The sequence below is a fragment of the Asterias rubens genome, chromosome 19 (genome assembly GCF_902459465.1).
Source record: "Asterias rubens chromosome 19, eAstRub1.3, whole genome shotgun sequence".
In the NCBI taxonomy this organism is placed as follows: Eukaryota; Metazoa; Echinodermata; class Asteroidea; order Forcipulatida; family Asteriidae; genus Asterias; species Asterias rubens.
In genome coordinates, this window is record NC_047080.1 from 5,261,307 (window position 1) to 5,275,851 (window position 14,545).

Genomic DNA, 14,545 nt, shown 5'->3' on the forward strand with positions numbered 1-14,545 from the left:
ATATTTTAAAACTGGAATATAACGGTCCACACAAGTATCACTCAAAATTGCTTGGTTTTCCTTTTACCTCGTCGACTAACACCGTCAGCCAATTATAGGAGTCAAATTTTTGTCTCCCATATATTGCCGACCGTGTTAGTTCGCAAAGTAAAAGGAACACCACGCAATTTCGAGGCATATTTGTGTGGATCATTGTATTCTACTTTTAAGATATCTTTCTAACCATATGCATTTTATAACAAAGAGTTTCAAACACTTTTTAAAGACCAACTCGACCGATCCAAGGCTACGTGTTCCTTTAATCTCTGATTAGTATGAAGTACCACCTATGTCAAATTTTCTACTTCAAGGAGAGAAATCCTAAATACAGAAAACTGTAAAAACAATTTACTATGGTAAAGACTCTAGAGAGAACATTAGTAAAATTATACCCGAAAGAACACCACTCACTCAGTTATTTACTCTGAAAGAAAAAGGTCTCAAGTTACACAACACTGCAAATCATTATTAAAATATCCACATCCTGCTGAACACCCCGTCACCAAACAAAAAAGGAAAGAAAGAAGGAATACAACACTCTATAATGCAATCAAACCTCTTAACATGTGGTCACAAAACTGCAAACCATGTTATAAAAACTCCCCACCCTATTGACTACCCCCCATCCCATCACCAAAGAAAAAAAGAAGCACAAACTAGAGAGAAAGTAAAACTCAACAATGCAATAAACCTCTCTTTATACATGTGTGGCCAGTGCACTCACTGAGCTGCTGTTGAAACCACAATGGTGATCAAACAAACCTTAATCAATGATGGGTTCGCCTCGGCCAGAAACTTGAAGATTCTCAAATCTTAAAATGTAAATTTCTCAAATCGTCAACACTCAAACCCCCCACCATTTACACTTAACATAATCTACAGACCAGACTGGAAGATTGAAGATGACCAAACCCATTCTTAAATCTCAATCCCTCCACCATTAATTCTACACATGTATAGACCAAATATTCTAACTACAGTAGAGACACTGATAAGTTGTCCAAGTAGTCGGGGGCCAAACCGCCAAGTCACTTGCAACTGGACATCTGATGGTGAAGTCAAGGTATCAAACACTGACGAGTTGTAGTCTTGTGCCAAGGCTGTCGAGTTAATAATATTTATATACCTTAGACAGACAAATTCTAATCTACGACAGAAATCTATGTTTATGGTGTCCCAAGACACCAAATCAACACCTTGGAGTATAAAAGAGAAAGATGAAAGCCACACCCACCACCAGGAAGAAACCCAAGTCGACAAGACTCTCAGATAAAGATGATTATTCCTCCACCACATGCCGGACGCATCATCACTGTCAACAATCATCATCACCATGACAACATCCTCATGTACAGATTATGTTTTTTATTACTGTCAACGGCCTACCTTCAACCAATATACAAACCAACCATCATGTTCAATTTAAACGGATTTCGAAAAACAAAGGCACATATCTCCTCAAGAATTACCATTTCTATTTCATTCGGATAATTTCAGAAAAGATCTCTTTCCATTTCAAATGGTGTCAAATTAAACCTCACTTCTTGATTGCTACTATAATATGATTTTTAACTATCAACAATTAAAAGGCATGAGGCACAAACAGATACGATCAGTTTTCGAGCTGCTTAAGCACAAAATTCTGCTTAAGCGAAATATTCCATGCTTAATAAAATCAGAATACCAGCTAAGACTCCACTCAATTGTTATGCTAAGTAAACAATAGCCCAATACCAGTCACAAGCAATGTATATGACGTGTAAAATAAGCAAGCTCTTTTCGTGCTTAACCAAATTTTTTGCTTAAGCAGCTCTATGAAATTGGCCCCTGACTATTAAATTAATTCTGTATATATGCTCCGTTGAAATACATTAACAATACGATGCTGATGCATCTGCATAACATAATTTATAACAAACAAAAACAAGTAAACAAAAATAAAAACAGGCACAGCAACAAACAAAACCTAAAACACTGTAACAAAATGACCTCAGGGCCATTGCTGTAAACAACTGTTGAAAGCTTTTGTTGACTGTGATTAACTTTAAAATGGAAGACAAGACGATCTTGTTGCTTTTAATGTTTACAAAGAAACATTAAATTATCATAATAAACTAATAACATGGAAGTCATGGTGATCTTTGTTGTTTTTAATGTTTACAAACATTAAAATATCAAAAGTTAAACCATTAAAAACTGTATACATCTTAAGGCTATTCTATTATTAAAGCGATAAAATGTTCATAACTTGGCGTTTAGCATTTTGGAATCAAATTTGTCTTAATGTTGTCATGCACAGGCAAATCTTCTGGGATAAAGAATCACTTGTTGATGAAGTCACTTTAGAACTATACGCTAACATTGATTATGTGAAGAATTCCTTTTACCCAATAATGTATAAAGACAAATTGATTGATTGATTAATTGATAATGTAAGCTACAGCCACTCTTTTGATAACTAATTCAAAGCCCAAATTACATTTGAATAATACCACGATGCAACTAATCCCATTCATGTAAAATTGATGTTTTTAAATATGAATAATTTGTGCTCAGAAAAGATTGCATAACAATTTACATGTAATTATTAAACACAAACATGGAACAAATAAACTGCAATGGTACAACATTTGATGAACAGCCCTGACATTTGAGGATTAAACAGATTTATGTCAACTTTTCAAACCAATAAAGTTAGCGGATCGTTTTCAGATTGGAGTAATGAAATCCGTAACATTCTAAATCAAAAGCGAAACCACACTCTTTTTTTTTTTTTTTTTTTTTACAGATTTACAAATAACTTACAGGGTTTACAGAAAGGTAATGGTAAAAGACTTTTCTTGAAATATTATTCCATGAAATGCTTTACTTTTCGAGAAAACATTAAAACAATTATCAATTCTCGTTGTCGAGAATTACAGATTTCTCCCCGTTATTTTCTCCCGACTCCGATGACCGATTGAGCCTAAGTTTTCACAGGTTTGTTATTTTATATATAAGTTGTGATACAAGAAGTGTGGGCATTGGACAATACTGTTTACCGAAAGTGTCCAATGGCTTTAACAACTTTAATCGACTACTGATTCAAATGCTGTACCATTAAACTCTTTAAAAACGTACAAAACTAAGACTAAATAAAATGACATACTGTACATGTCCACACATTTCACAATTAAACATAATATTCACAAATGAGTTATATGGATATTTGAATATTGATACCTTGAGGTTCTGTCATATGGAAATACAACATTTTCGACAAGTAAAATATTATACAATTTTCTTTATTTTTATAAAAAGTAAAATTGAACTTTATACACCTTTGAACTTAAACATATATTTTTTAGCATTAAGCTCATTGAGCTAATTTCTAATAAAAGACGCAGAAATAAAGACAACTGTAGTTTTATATATATGAAGGAATACATACAGCATACATTTAATTCGGAATAAATTGTGTTGAATTGGTATTTTGACTGCCTTCTGTGTATCTGGTTGTTTGTAGCTAGAAATTACAAATTATGTTTGCTGAAAGTTATCAAATATGGTTTGATACAGATTCAGAATAATAGATGCTGGTAAGAAATTTTACACCTCCAAAAAAGACAAAATTCAGATGATTTATTTTCCTCAATGCTACAAGAAAAATGGATTTGTCAACGAGTAAAAATGGCAGTTAAACGGGATGGAAGGAATACAGCCTGATCTGATGGGAAATCATATGACGGGGAATCATCACAAATGACTCCTGGGAAGACAACATAGTTACCATGGAAACAAAGATACTCCCACAGCCACCGAAGAGATGAGAATATCATCAAAACAACTGCCATGAATAAAAGAGGGATCCGTAACCATGGAAAACAAGGTACCAATGATGCAAGATTTCCCATAACCACTAGGATGGATGAGCCTCTGAAGGCGACAAAACTACAGCCACCACGAAAGTATCAAAATATATGTACCTTTGGAGATAAAACATTGGCAATAAGGTGATATAAACATTGGTAACCATGGAGATAGAAAAACTAAGGTAACCGTGGAGATATAACTATGGTAACTGTGGAAATGTAAACTATGGTAACCATGGAAATAAAAACGATGGTAACCGTGGAGATACAAACTATGGTAACCGTGGAGATATAAACATTGGCAACTATGGAGATATAAAAACTACGGTAACCGTGGAAATATAAACAATGGTAATCGTGGAAATATAAACTATTGTAAACGTGGAAATATAAATGATGGTATCCAAGGAGATACAAAATATGATAGCCATTGAGATATAAACTACAGTAACCATTGGGACACTACGTTTACAGTGAAATACCTCAACCGCGAAATATTGATAACAAGTAAACTGGGTATAAGGCTGAATTGGGTGGGAGCACAAAGGTACCGATATAAAAGATGATGAACGATCTCTTCAAATAGGTTTATCAATTGTCTCAAAACACAAAATGTATCATCATAAAATCTCGGTCCTTAAGAATGATCTTGATGGATTAAGAAAATGGAATGCATTGTTAGTGTGTTAGATGAGACGATACAGCAGTTCTACTGCATCAAAAACTAAGACATTACAATTTCAGCACGTTATATGAATCGACCAAACAACACAAACTTTGTCTTACTGTGAATAACTCTTTGAGTTGATAAATTGTACAATAATTTCTTTATCTGAAGGATAATTTTGAGACAAATCAATAGAGCCTAGATGACAGGAGAAGGATCATGCAGAAGTAAAGCTGAGAAGACCAGAACGGGTGGCAAGCTTGTTTAAGTAGCCCTGGGTGAACCCTGGGTGAACACTGTGTGAACACTGGGTGAAAACCCTGGGGTGAACCCTGGGTGAACCACGGAGCATAACTACGCAAAAGATTCCTGCAAGAAAAACATACTTTGATTTATCCACACCAACACAAAAAAATACAAGAAAATAAAAAAGGGAAATTAAAAATGGTGATTTTGGGTGGGAGGGGTAAAAACTACAGCTGAGGATTTGTTCATGTATATTTTGTTCTCTTTCTTTGAAGGTATAAACAGAATTATGCTAGATATATTTAATACAAATTATTTCAAAAGTAAGTTGGTTTTATGTACCAAATATATATGTATGTTTTATCTTTAATACAGCTATTTACAAACATCATGAAATCACTCCCACCCCTAATTTTGACACAATGGAGTGTTCCGTGCTTATTAACAATTAAAAAGAAGAATGGAAAGTTCCATTATGATGAGGGATGTTCATGTTGATAATGGTGATGAGTAGTACATGCCAGCTGGTGTTAGATGCCGGTTTGTGAGCCCATCTAAAGAAGGTGAATTATTAGTGCCAAGAATATGAGTTAGTAATCATCAAAGTTTGAAAAACAAGTACACACTTAAAGGCAGTGGACACTATTGGTAATTACTCAAAATAATTATTAGCATAAAACCTTTCTTTGTAACGAGTAATGGGGAGAGGTTGGTAGTATAAAATATTGTGAGAAACGGCTCCCTCTGAAGTAATGTAGTTTTCGAGAACGAAGTAATTTTCCACGAATTTGATTTCGAGACCTCAAGTTTAGAATTTGAGGTCTCGAAATCAAGCATCTGAGAGCACACCACTTGGTATGACAAGGGTGATTTTTCCTTCGTCATTATCACGCAACTTTGATGTCCGATTGAGCTCAAATTTTCACAGGTTTGTTATTTTATGTATATGTTGAGATACACCAACTGCGAAGACTGGTCTTTGACAATTACCAATAGTGTCCAGTGTCTTTAAACTACAGTTTTCTTTGAATTTGGTGTCAGGAAGTTGTTTTTCAGAAAGTTCTACAAACTTGTTCTTTAATTTGTAAAGCATCCTGATCCAACAAGAAAACTATGAATGAACTTTATATAGAACTTTGCTTTTTAGACTATTCAGTACCGGGTATATTTATTGTTACAAAATTAAACTTCCCAATTTGGGCGAGTTGCAGTTTGCAAATCAAACCACCCAACAAACTTTCTTTCTTTTGAAGAATTTCACTATGGATTTGAGAATGTATCTACAAATGTCTATAACAGTGAGTTCAAGAGTGTACTTGTAATTCTGATTAAAAAAATAATGATTTTGGTTCATCTTGCAAAAAGTTGTCAATTTGTAAATAATTTAAAAGCCCCCAACCCTTCATTTTACAGGAAAGAAGAAAATGGCGTTGAAATCGATCATTTTAGTGAATCTATGCTGAAAAATCAAAGTAAATTGTTGAATTGCTTTGTACCATTCAATTACTTTTTGATTAAGTGCTGAAATCAATGGAGGTGAAAGCCTGGACTTTATTTCAATAAGGATTTTGTGAGATTGAATTGAATTGAACTGAAATTGTTTCTAAAAATGAAAATCATTCTCACAACCAGAAGGACGATTTAGATGTTTTGTACAAGTTTAAGGACACTGGACACCTTTGGTAATTATCAAAGACCAGTCCCCTCAAGTGGTGGTCGAAATTGCGAGATCATAATGGGGAAAAGCACCCTTGTCACAAGAAGTTGTATGCTTTCAGATGCTTGATTTTGAGACCTCAAAATCAAATTCTGAGGTCTCGAAATTAAATTAAAATATGTTAATAAAAAAATAACTTCTTTCTCGAAAACTTTGTTACTTCAGAGGGAGCCGTTTCTAACAATGTTTTAATACTATCAACCTCTCCCCATTACTCGTTACAAATCAACAGCTCTCCATTGATCGTTAACAATTAAAGTTTTTATGCCAATAGGGTCCAGTGCCTTTAAGAAACGTTATGATGGGTCCTGTAAACTTTCCGTGTAGGTTGGGAGCTTTTTGGGGGCCGCCTAAATCTTCTATCTATTTTCAATTCAGATATCAATATAAACCACAAGGGAAACTGACTGGGTAAATTTGTAAATGATTTTGGGGGTTGAACAAAGAATTGACTAGAGTGGGATTCGAACCAACGACCTCCGGATTAACGTGCCGGAGGTCGTTGGTTCGAATCCCACTCTAGTCAATTTTTTGTTCAACCACAAAAATTATTTTCAATTCACATGGAAATATCCATGAATGCAATGAAAAGAGTTAGACTCAGATATCTACCTGCAAAGAAAAAGCAAGAATACATTCTAAAGCAATACCGTTTGATTATATCAGAATTCATTTGGTGGATTTGCAGCATGGGACAAAAATAAAGCAGCTCGCTCTTTATGAAGATTTTAAAAAGAAGGAAAAAACGCAGAACAAATTTCCAAACTTAAGGTTGCGGCTTTTGCAAATGGTGTAAAGACACTCTTTTCACTTTTTCACAGAAATTGGTGAAGGGAAGGGCACTTGAGTTTGGATATTGCTTTAAAATAAATCCCTTTTTAGAAAGATGGAAAGATTTATGAAATGGAGCCGGCACCTGATGTAGATGAAGAATATAGAAAGATTATGACCGCCACCATATATCTAAAATGTAACCCTGCTACCTGTGATGGAAAAAGAAATAATGAACCCGATAAAATTACTCCATATTTAGGTCTTAAGTCAGATTCCTCTGCTGAAAATAGCTTGGCCCCAATTTCACAAAGCTGTTTAGCAGAAAATACTGCTTAAACAAATTCTTTGCTAAGCAACAATTGAGTGGGGCACCAGACACAACAATGCAAACTTAATGTAATTTTGGCTGGTAACCTGTTTCTGGTAAGCCATACTATTTATTCTGTGCTTAGCAATTTTTTGTGCTTATAGGCTTTATGAAATTGGGCCCCTGACTCTGGTTATAGTCTGATGGATTGTGGGTAGAATGGTGAGTGTTATGTAAGATCCGTTACCCAATAAAATGAGCTTGTAAAGTCATGTGACAGGACTATTGCCCAATGAAATAAAGCCTCAAACAGCATGTGACAAGATTGTGGTCCAATGTATATGAGTTGAAAGAAAGCTGTTTCTGATATTGATGAGTTTTGACATGTACAGTGCCATCAAATCTGGATTCAGTAAAATAGAAAGGCTAAATGTTTTCTCAAATTTGATGAAGTCTTTAATATTTTCATAAAAGTTTGAATACACTTTTTGAAATAATATTTCATTGTGAAGCTATAAAAAAAAATTTAAAGGTTAAAAATGCTGGTATTTTAAGTTACGTGCACATGTATAACTACTGCACTTTTTACCAAATTGTCTTTGTCAATATACGAATCAATATTGTCCGTTGCAGTTAGTATGTCTAGACTTTGTTAATACTTGACATTCTTATATAGGGTTAAAAGATTAAAAGCTCAAGTTTGACGGCTATACCAAGAAATCGAAAGATATATCTTCTAAGATATCTACTAAAGGACTACTCAGAGAGAAGATATACTGCAATGATATAGCATGAGTTTTGGTTGTTCTAGACATATACCTCGCGTACGGTGTGTCGGTGGAAGGTTCCGTCCGAGGTTGGGACCTCTAGTAACGTCGGTTCCCCGCGGCCACGAACCTTGCGTAGGTATTCCATACGCTTCTGATAACGAAGCTGGTCATGTAGTTATCAAAACGGAGAAAAAAAACACAAGAAAACGGTTTATTCTACAAGATGATATTATATTATTATTATACCCTGGAGTGGATCAGAACTCTTGAACTTGAACCTGCAAATCTGGATAAACTGAAAGTTAGTTCACGAGGAAAGAAAATTTACAGACGTACCAAGTAAAAATGCACAAGCATTACAACATGTAACTGACTACATTCCAGGGACAGTACTGTAGGTTCCTTTAAATAGACTATAAAAGCTAAAAGTATATCAAATGCACTACAGACCAAATGGCAAACTACCAACCAGCAACTACTCCTAAATATACTGTTACCATGGTAATGCATCTCCCATACGCTCATATACACAGTCTCAAGAAGGTCAAAAAGACGGATATAACGGTTCTAAAAAAACTACATGCTACAAATTCCGCATACCATGTATTTGAAGACTCTACCACAAACAGAAGATAATGTTGTTAAATTACAACAAGATACACAGTTAAAGATAAATACAACAGATCTAATCGGATACAGAGTTCAAGAAAAAATCTAAAATCGGAAGTCATGATGCAACAATTGAGACCGCTCATTATCCATGATGCATCGTGATAGCATAGGAGACATATAAGACGTAGCCACAAGAAGGCAAAAGACATAGCCACAAGTACCAAGAGGCATTGCCGGAAGATGCCAAGAGGCATAGCCATAAGAAGCCGAGAGCTGTAGCCACAAGAAGCCAAAAGCCAAAAGATTACAAAGCGTCAGTAAAATGCAAAAGGTTATAGACTCGGCAAGATGAGCATCTGATCTGGCCACAAGAGGTAATTATAAAATTATTCACATTTGTCTTGGTGATAATTGTTTCATTTATACCCAACAAAAATATTTGTGGTAGTGTTTTTGAGATTGAGATATTCCTACAAATCTGCAGCAGGAAAAATAATCAATAATTAGAATACACAATCCGAGTAGAAATGTGTCTCAGTGTTTGACTTGATTTCTCTAAATACACATTCCTTTGTTTCTCAAAATATTATACATTATCAAAAGCTGCAGTGCTTATTACCAAGTAAGTTTTTCTGGTTTTAATTTTTTATTAACTTCTATAATACTGGTATACCCTCACTTTAAACTCAACCAAAAACTCCTTTAATAAATTGGTTTAGCCTTTGAGAAAGACTCTGCTGGGGTTGAAATGTCTGTTAGTACCCACGGCAATGGTTTGAGAAAATGTGGAAAGGAGTGCCACTTAAAAAATGAGGATAAAGAAAATGACGCTTTCAAACGGCACAGCAATCAAACATTGTATTATTCCTTAATGGTAATAGATGTTGATGAGAAAATACAAAAACCTGAATAAATTTAAAACTTAAACAGAACTGCAAACTTAAAAAAACAACAAAAAAATCACTCTCAGAGTAACCGAAAATTACTTTTCTGAATTTGTTTGTGAAGAGTTTTTGATAGTAGATATTGTTAATATCCATGTAGGGGTTTTCTTTGTAGTGCTTCTGGAAAATGGACAACTCCTACGAGTAGCGGGAAGCAGGCATTGAAAGGAGGGAATAAAAGGCGGGTAAATACATGCAAATTCATGCAAATTATATGTAAAGTCATGCAAATTATATGCAAATGATTGCAACACAGCAAAATCAAACAAAATGGAAACAAACAAATGATGATATTTATAAGCATAAGTTTAAGCAAATTATAATGAATAAAGTAATCAAAAGTTTGGGAAAAAACCCAAATACAAAACATCAATGAAATCAAACAATGGAAATCAAAGTGAAAGTGCAAAAACAGCGGGTTTCATGGTATTCTTATGACACAGCAACAAAATTTTAAAAAAGATGAAATCTGTACACAAAAAATGGGCGTGTCAGTGACAAATAAATAAAATAATGATGATGGGTTAGCAACCAGAGCAAAGGACAATCCCTGTGCTTCTTTTGGAGTGTGTGTGTGTTGGGGGGGAGGGGGGGTGAGGGGGGGGAGGGGGGGGTGAGGGGGGGAGGGGGGGGGGGGGGGGGGGGGTGAGGGGGGAGTGTGGTGATTTGTGGCATCAGTGAATGGAAGTGTTGGCGGAGCTTTGCTGCGATAATTTGGGGATTTATAAAGCGATGCGGTGTTATAGCAGCAAATAAAGTTATTATTTGTAGTAGGGTGGAAGTCCTGGACCATAATGAGCAACTACAAAGTCAACGGGGACAACTGGAATTTTTAAGAATGCAATAATTGTAGGAATTGTCAAGAAATTGAAGAATCTTGGCGACGCTTTGAGATAAAAAACCCAAGTTTTCATCATGATGGCACACTCACTGCAAATCATGTTAGTTGAAACAACCTTCCAGATTAAACTAGTTTGTGCCAAACTTAAATTGGTATAAATTATGATATTTACAATAACTTCCATGAACTGTTGTGAGGCAGGAAAATGGACAGATATCAGAAAATAATTATTTATGGGATATCAGAAAATAAACATTAACGGGATATCAAATAAAAAACTCAACTACGATTCAATTCCACATAATCTGGTCATCTTTGCTCCTTCCTATAAAAATCCCTCACTCCTTTTAAGAAGTTTTTTTCTACCACCTCCTTAACACAAACACAGGAGTTATAATTTACTTGTAGAAACAGAAAATGTCAAAAACTTGCCTCAGATTTAAGATGGGCATGGCAGGTTAAAAATGGCTGTGGTCATTTTGTAAAGTTTAGGTCAACTACCCTACAACAAAACTTTATTTAAAAACTTAAATTTCTGGGAAAAAAATCCTGGTTGAAACCTAACAATTTATGCACAGGACATGATTACACAAATGTTATTTTGATTAGAATTCTCACAATCTTTTTACAGTAAAATTAAGTTATAACAAAATATAAAAATAAACGGGTTGGTATTTTTGCTTACCGTTCTCGCATGACCATCCCTCTGTAGTTTTGCTTTGTATTCTCGCCACGTCTCATAAATAAGTAGAGCGGCATATATCTTCCCCACAGTTAACTTCTCCCCAATCAACTCTGAGAGATTAATCAAGAAGATAAGATGATCTCATCAAAATACGCTAATAATAATAAAAGCAATGAAAGTAGCATAACATAATAAGAAAAACAAACTTAATACAATGTTTCTCTAAGTAGATGAGTCTTTAAACTGTTCTTGAATAATGTTAAGTGAGTTGGAAAGAAGGGAGTTCCAAAGCCTCGGTGCTGTGCTCTGAAAACTTCTCTCCCCCCAATCGATGATTTGTCGTTTTTTCCTAAGGCCAGGGGAAGACAGTGTTTTCACCCCCATGTCACATCATGATCCAGTGGTTAGACTGCACCACTTACAATCAAAAGGTTGTGGGTTCGAATCCTACCAAGCTAACCGCTGATTTCACAATGAACAGAATTTATAGTATTGTCGTCTAGTTACTGAATCAATTTCTCAATTTGTGCAAGTCATAACCTTAGACGTAAAACCAATGTTTGTTTTAGAGAGATTGGCTGTTGCCAGCTTGGCGTTTACATCCCCTTGTGGGAGTTTATCGAGTTCTCTTGACAGGAAGATCATATAACAATAACGACTTATTATTATGAATATAAAAGATTGGAACTACCGCTAGCTATCAGGCAAGCTTGGTGGTCTAGTTGTAAAGACATCTGCTTTAGAATGGCAAAGGTTGTAGGTTCGAATCCCACCAGAGTAATAAGCATGTGGATTGTTTTCACAAGACTCAGGAAAGTACTCAGCATATTATGATAAAAGACTGGTTCATACTTCATGCGTAAGCGAAGCAAATTATTTGTGGCGCAATAATCGGTACGCGCTGTTTTTCATAAATATGACGCAGGAAGGTTTGCTTCACTTTCACTTTCACAAGAAGTATGAACCAGGCTTAACACACAATGGTAATCAACTTAATAATCTAGATTAGATAATCAGATAATCTAGATGAGATAATCAGATAATCTAGATTAGATAATCAGATAATCTAGATCAAAAAGAGTAACTTAAGGCCGAGTCACACTGCAGCAAACGAAGACGATACCGATCGCGACGCAATAATAATGCATTCTATTGGTTGAATTGCTCCACGCAGAATACGCGCACGCTCATTCAACCAATAGAATGCCTTCTCTTTGCGTCGTGATCGTTATCGTTTTTGTTATCGCTGCAGTGTGACTCTGCCTTTATAGAGTGTAAATATTCAAGGAGAATTGTTGCTGATTTCCTACCGCTGTCTGGAGGGACTAGGAGATCTAGCTTGTCTGCATTCAGAGTCGGCCAGAAATTCTTGACAGCATCCCGTAGTTCACTGTCATGTCTGTCTCGATCGGCCACTGAGGAAACACAATATACAAACAAATTATTATTTATCGGAAAACAAACTGAAATGGCTAAACCTACAACTGAAATTGTTGAGATATGGGATTACTTTATCATGTCCATGTATACTGTGCACTACTGTGTTATTAGTCTTCTTACAAAGTGGTATGAAAGAATAAAGACCTTAGTCAAGTGCAAGTCAAGCAACCATCGTTTATCGCCTTAATTACTTCCTAGACTCATATCATTCAGAAAAAACATTTGATAATTGTTTCTTTAGAGGTGAGAAAATAATGTATTAGCTGTTGCAAACTGCTTCCCAACCAAAATAGTACTGTGCTCTACAGGTAAGTATGAGTGAAGTAGACGCAAAAGTTTTTAACGGCCTGACGTTTTGACCCTAGCAGAGTGTTCCTGTACGTGTTTCCATAAGAGGAGTGGTTTAGGGTTCACATCTCACCTTTGCCAATTTTGATGTCCAGTGCTGTACGGATGAGCGCCATGAGGGTGGTGGAGAAATGAACCGTCTTGTCTTCAGCGACCGGCATGTTCATTCTTATTAGACGCTGTCGGATATGAGAAAAGAAATGAGTCAAATCTTTAAGACATTCTTAACTTAGTGATATGATGGAACAAGATTATTTTATGACAGTGTTTTGCTCAGATACAAATCTGTGAGGGCAGAGATGGTTCTTGTGATTGATTTAGCTTAGTAGCGCACATTTGTTGCATACGCTGTATACTCCCCAGGGAGCTGAGATGGTTTAAGGAATGAATTAAAAGGCCCAGTGACCAGGGATAATAATGTTGGAAGCGCTTTGTGATCCCCTTGGGTGTGTAAAGTGCTACAAACCGATTACTATTATTACTATCTGTAAGATTTGATCAAACTGTGGCTTGAGTGAAAATAGACCGATCCCATTCAGGTCTTCTCATTACTATTACCCAGAATACAGGCAGGGAACTAGATCTTACCTTGTAAGCAATTCTGTAAGGACAGTTTCTTCCAAAACCGACAGGTGGCTCCATTGTTCTTAGCATTTCATACATCTCTTTGTAATGTAATCGTCCACTGAAATCAAAAGTGTCAATCAAATCAGATCAAACCCAGAAAATCATGAAAATTGTTGAAATTCAAGCAACAGGATAAAATTAACAAGATTACAATTCACAAAAAAGTTTGGAACTGGTTTTCTAGAACAGAGTCACTGAACTAGTTTTACACGAATAAAGATAAAAGGAGATTTTTGATCAGAAAATGGCTTTTAAGACATCAAAACCTGCCTGCTGAACTGTGTTTTTTTAAATAAATTTATAGAATTTACTGACAAAATGTCAATATTGACAACATGGTCTGATTGATCAAGAACTTTGAAAGAATGTTGAAATCATGGAACAGTATTCATATAAAGAGTAGGATTTCTCTTTATCTGCGGAAAATTACTGCATTGATACAATGTATCAACATGCAGAAAAAACACTGAATCTTGTGGGAAAACACATCGAATCTTGTGGGGAAAACACATCGTTTGATGACAGTTTTTTAACTTTTGGGGTTGAACAAAGAATTGACTAGAGTGGGATTCGAACCATTGACCTCCGGATTAACGTGCCGGCGCTCTACCAACTGAGCTATGTAGCCCTATGCTGGCGGTGTCCCTATTTTGTCAATATCTTTGTTTGGTGGTGAC

At 35.5% G+C, this 14,545-nt stretch overlaps 1 protein-coding gene across 12 annotated transcripts in view; it reads right to left on the reverse strand.

Annotated features, from left to right (window-relative positions):
- The window catches only part of LOC117303065 (voltage-dependent P/Q-type calcium channel subunit alpha-1A-like), a 126,227-nt gene that overhangs the window by 28,103 nt on the left and 83,579 nt on the right, over positions 1-14,545 (reverse strand). For all 12 annotated transcript variants that reach the window (XM_033787128.1, XM_033787125.1, XM_033787122.1 and 9 more), the window contains 4 exons: positions 13,830-13,926; positions 13,315-13,420; positions 12,764-12,868; positions 11,454-11,563 (listed from right to left, as the gene is read on the reverse strand). In XM_033787128.1, the coding sequence (XP_033643019.1) occupies positions 11,454-11,563; positions 12,764-12,868; positions 13,315-13,420; positions 13,830-13,926 (418 nt within the window). The remainder of the gene's footprint in view (positions 1-11,453; positions 11,564-12,763; positions 12,869-13,314; positions 13,421-13,829; positions 13,927-14,545) is intronic.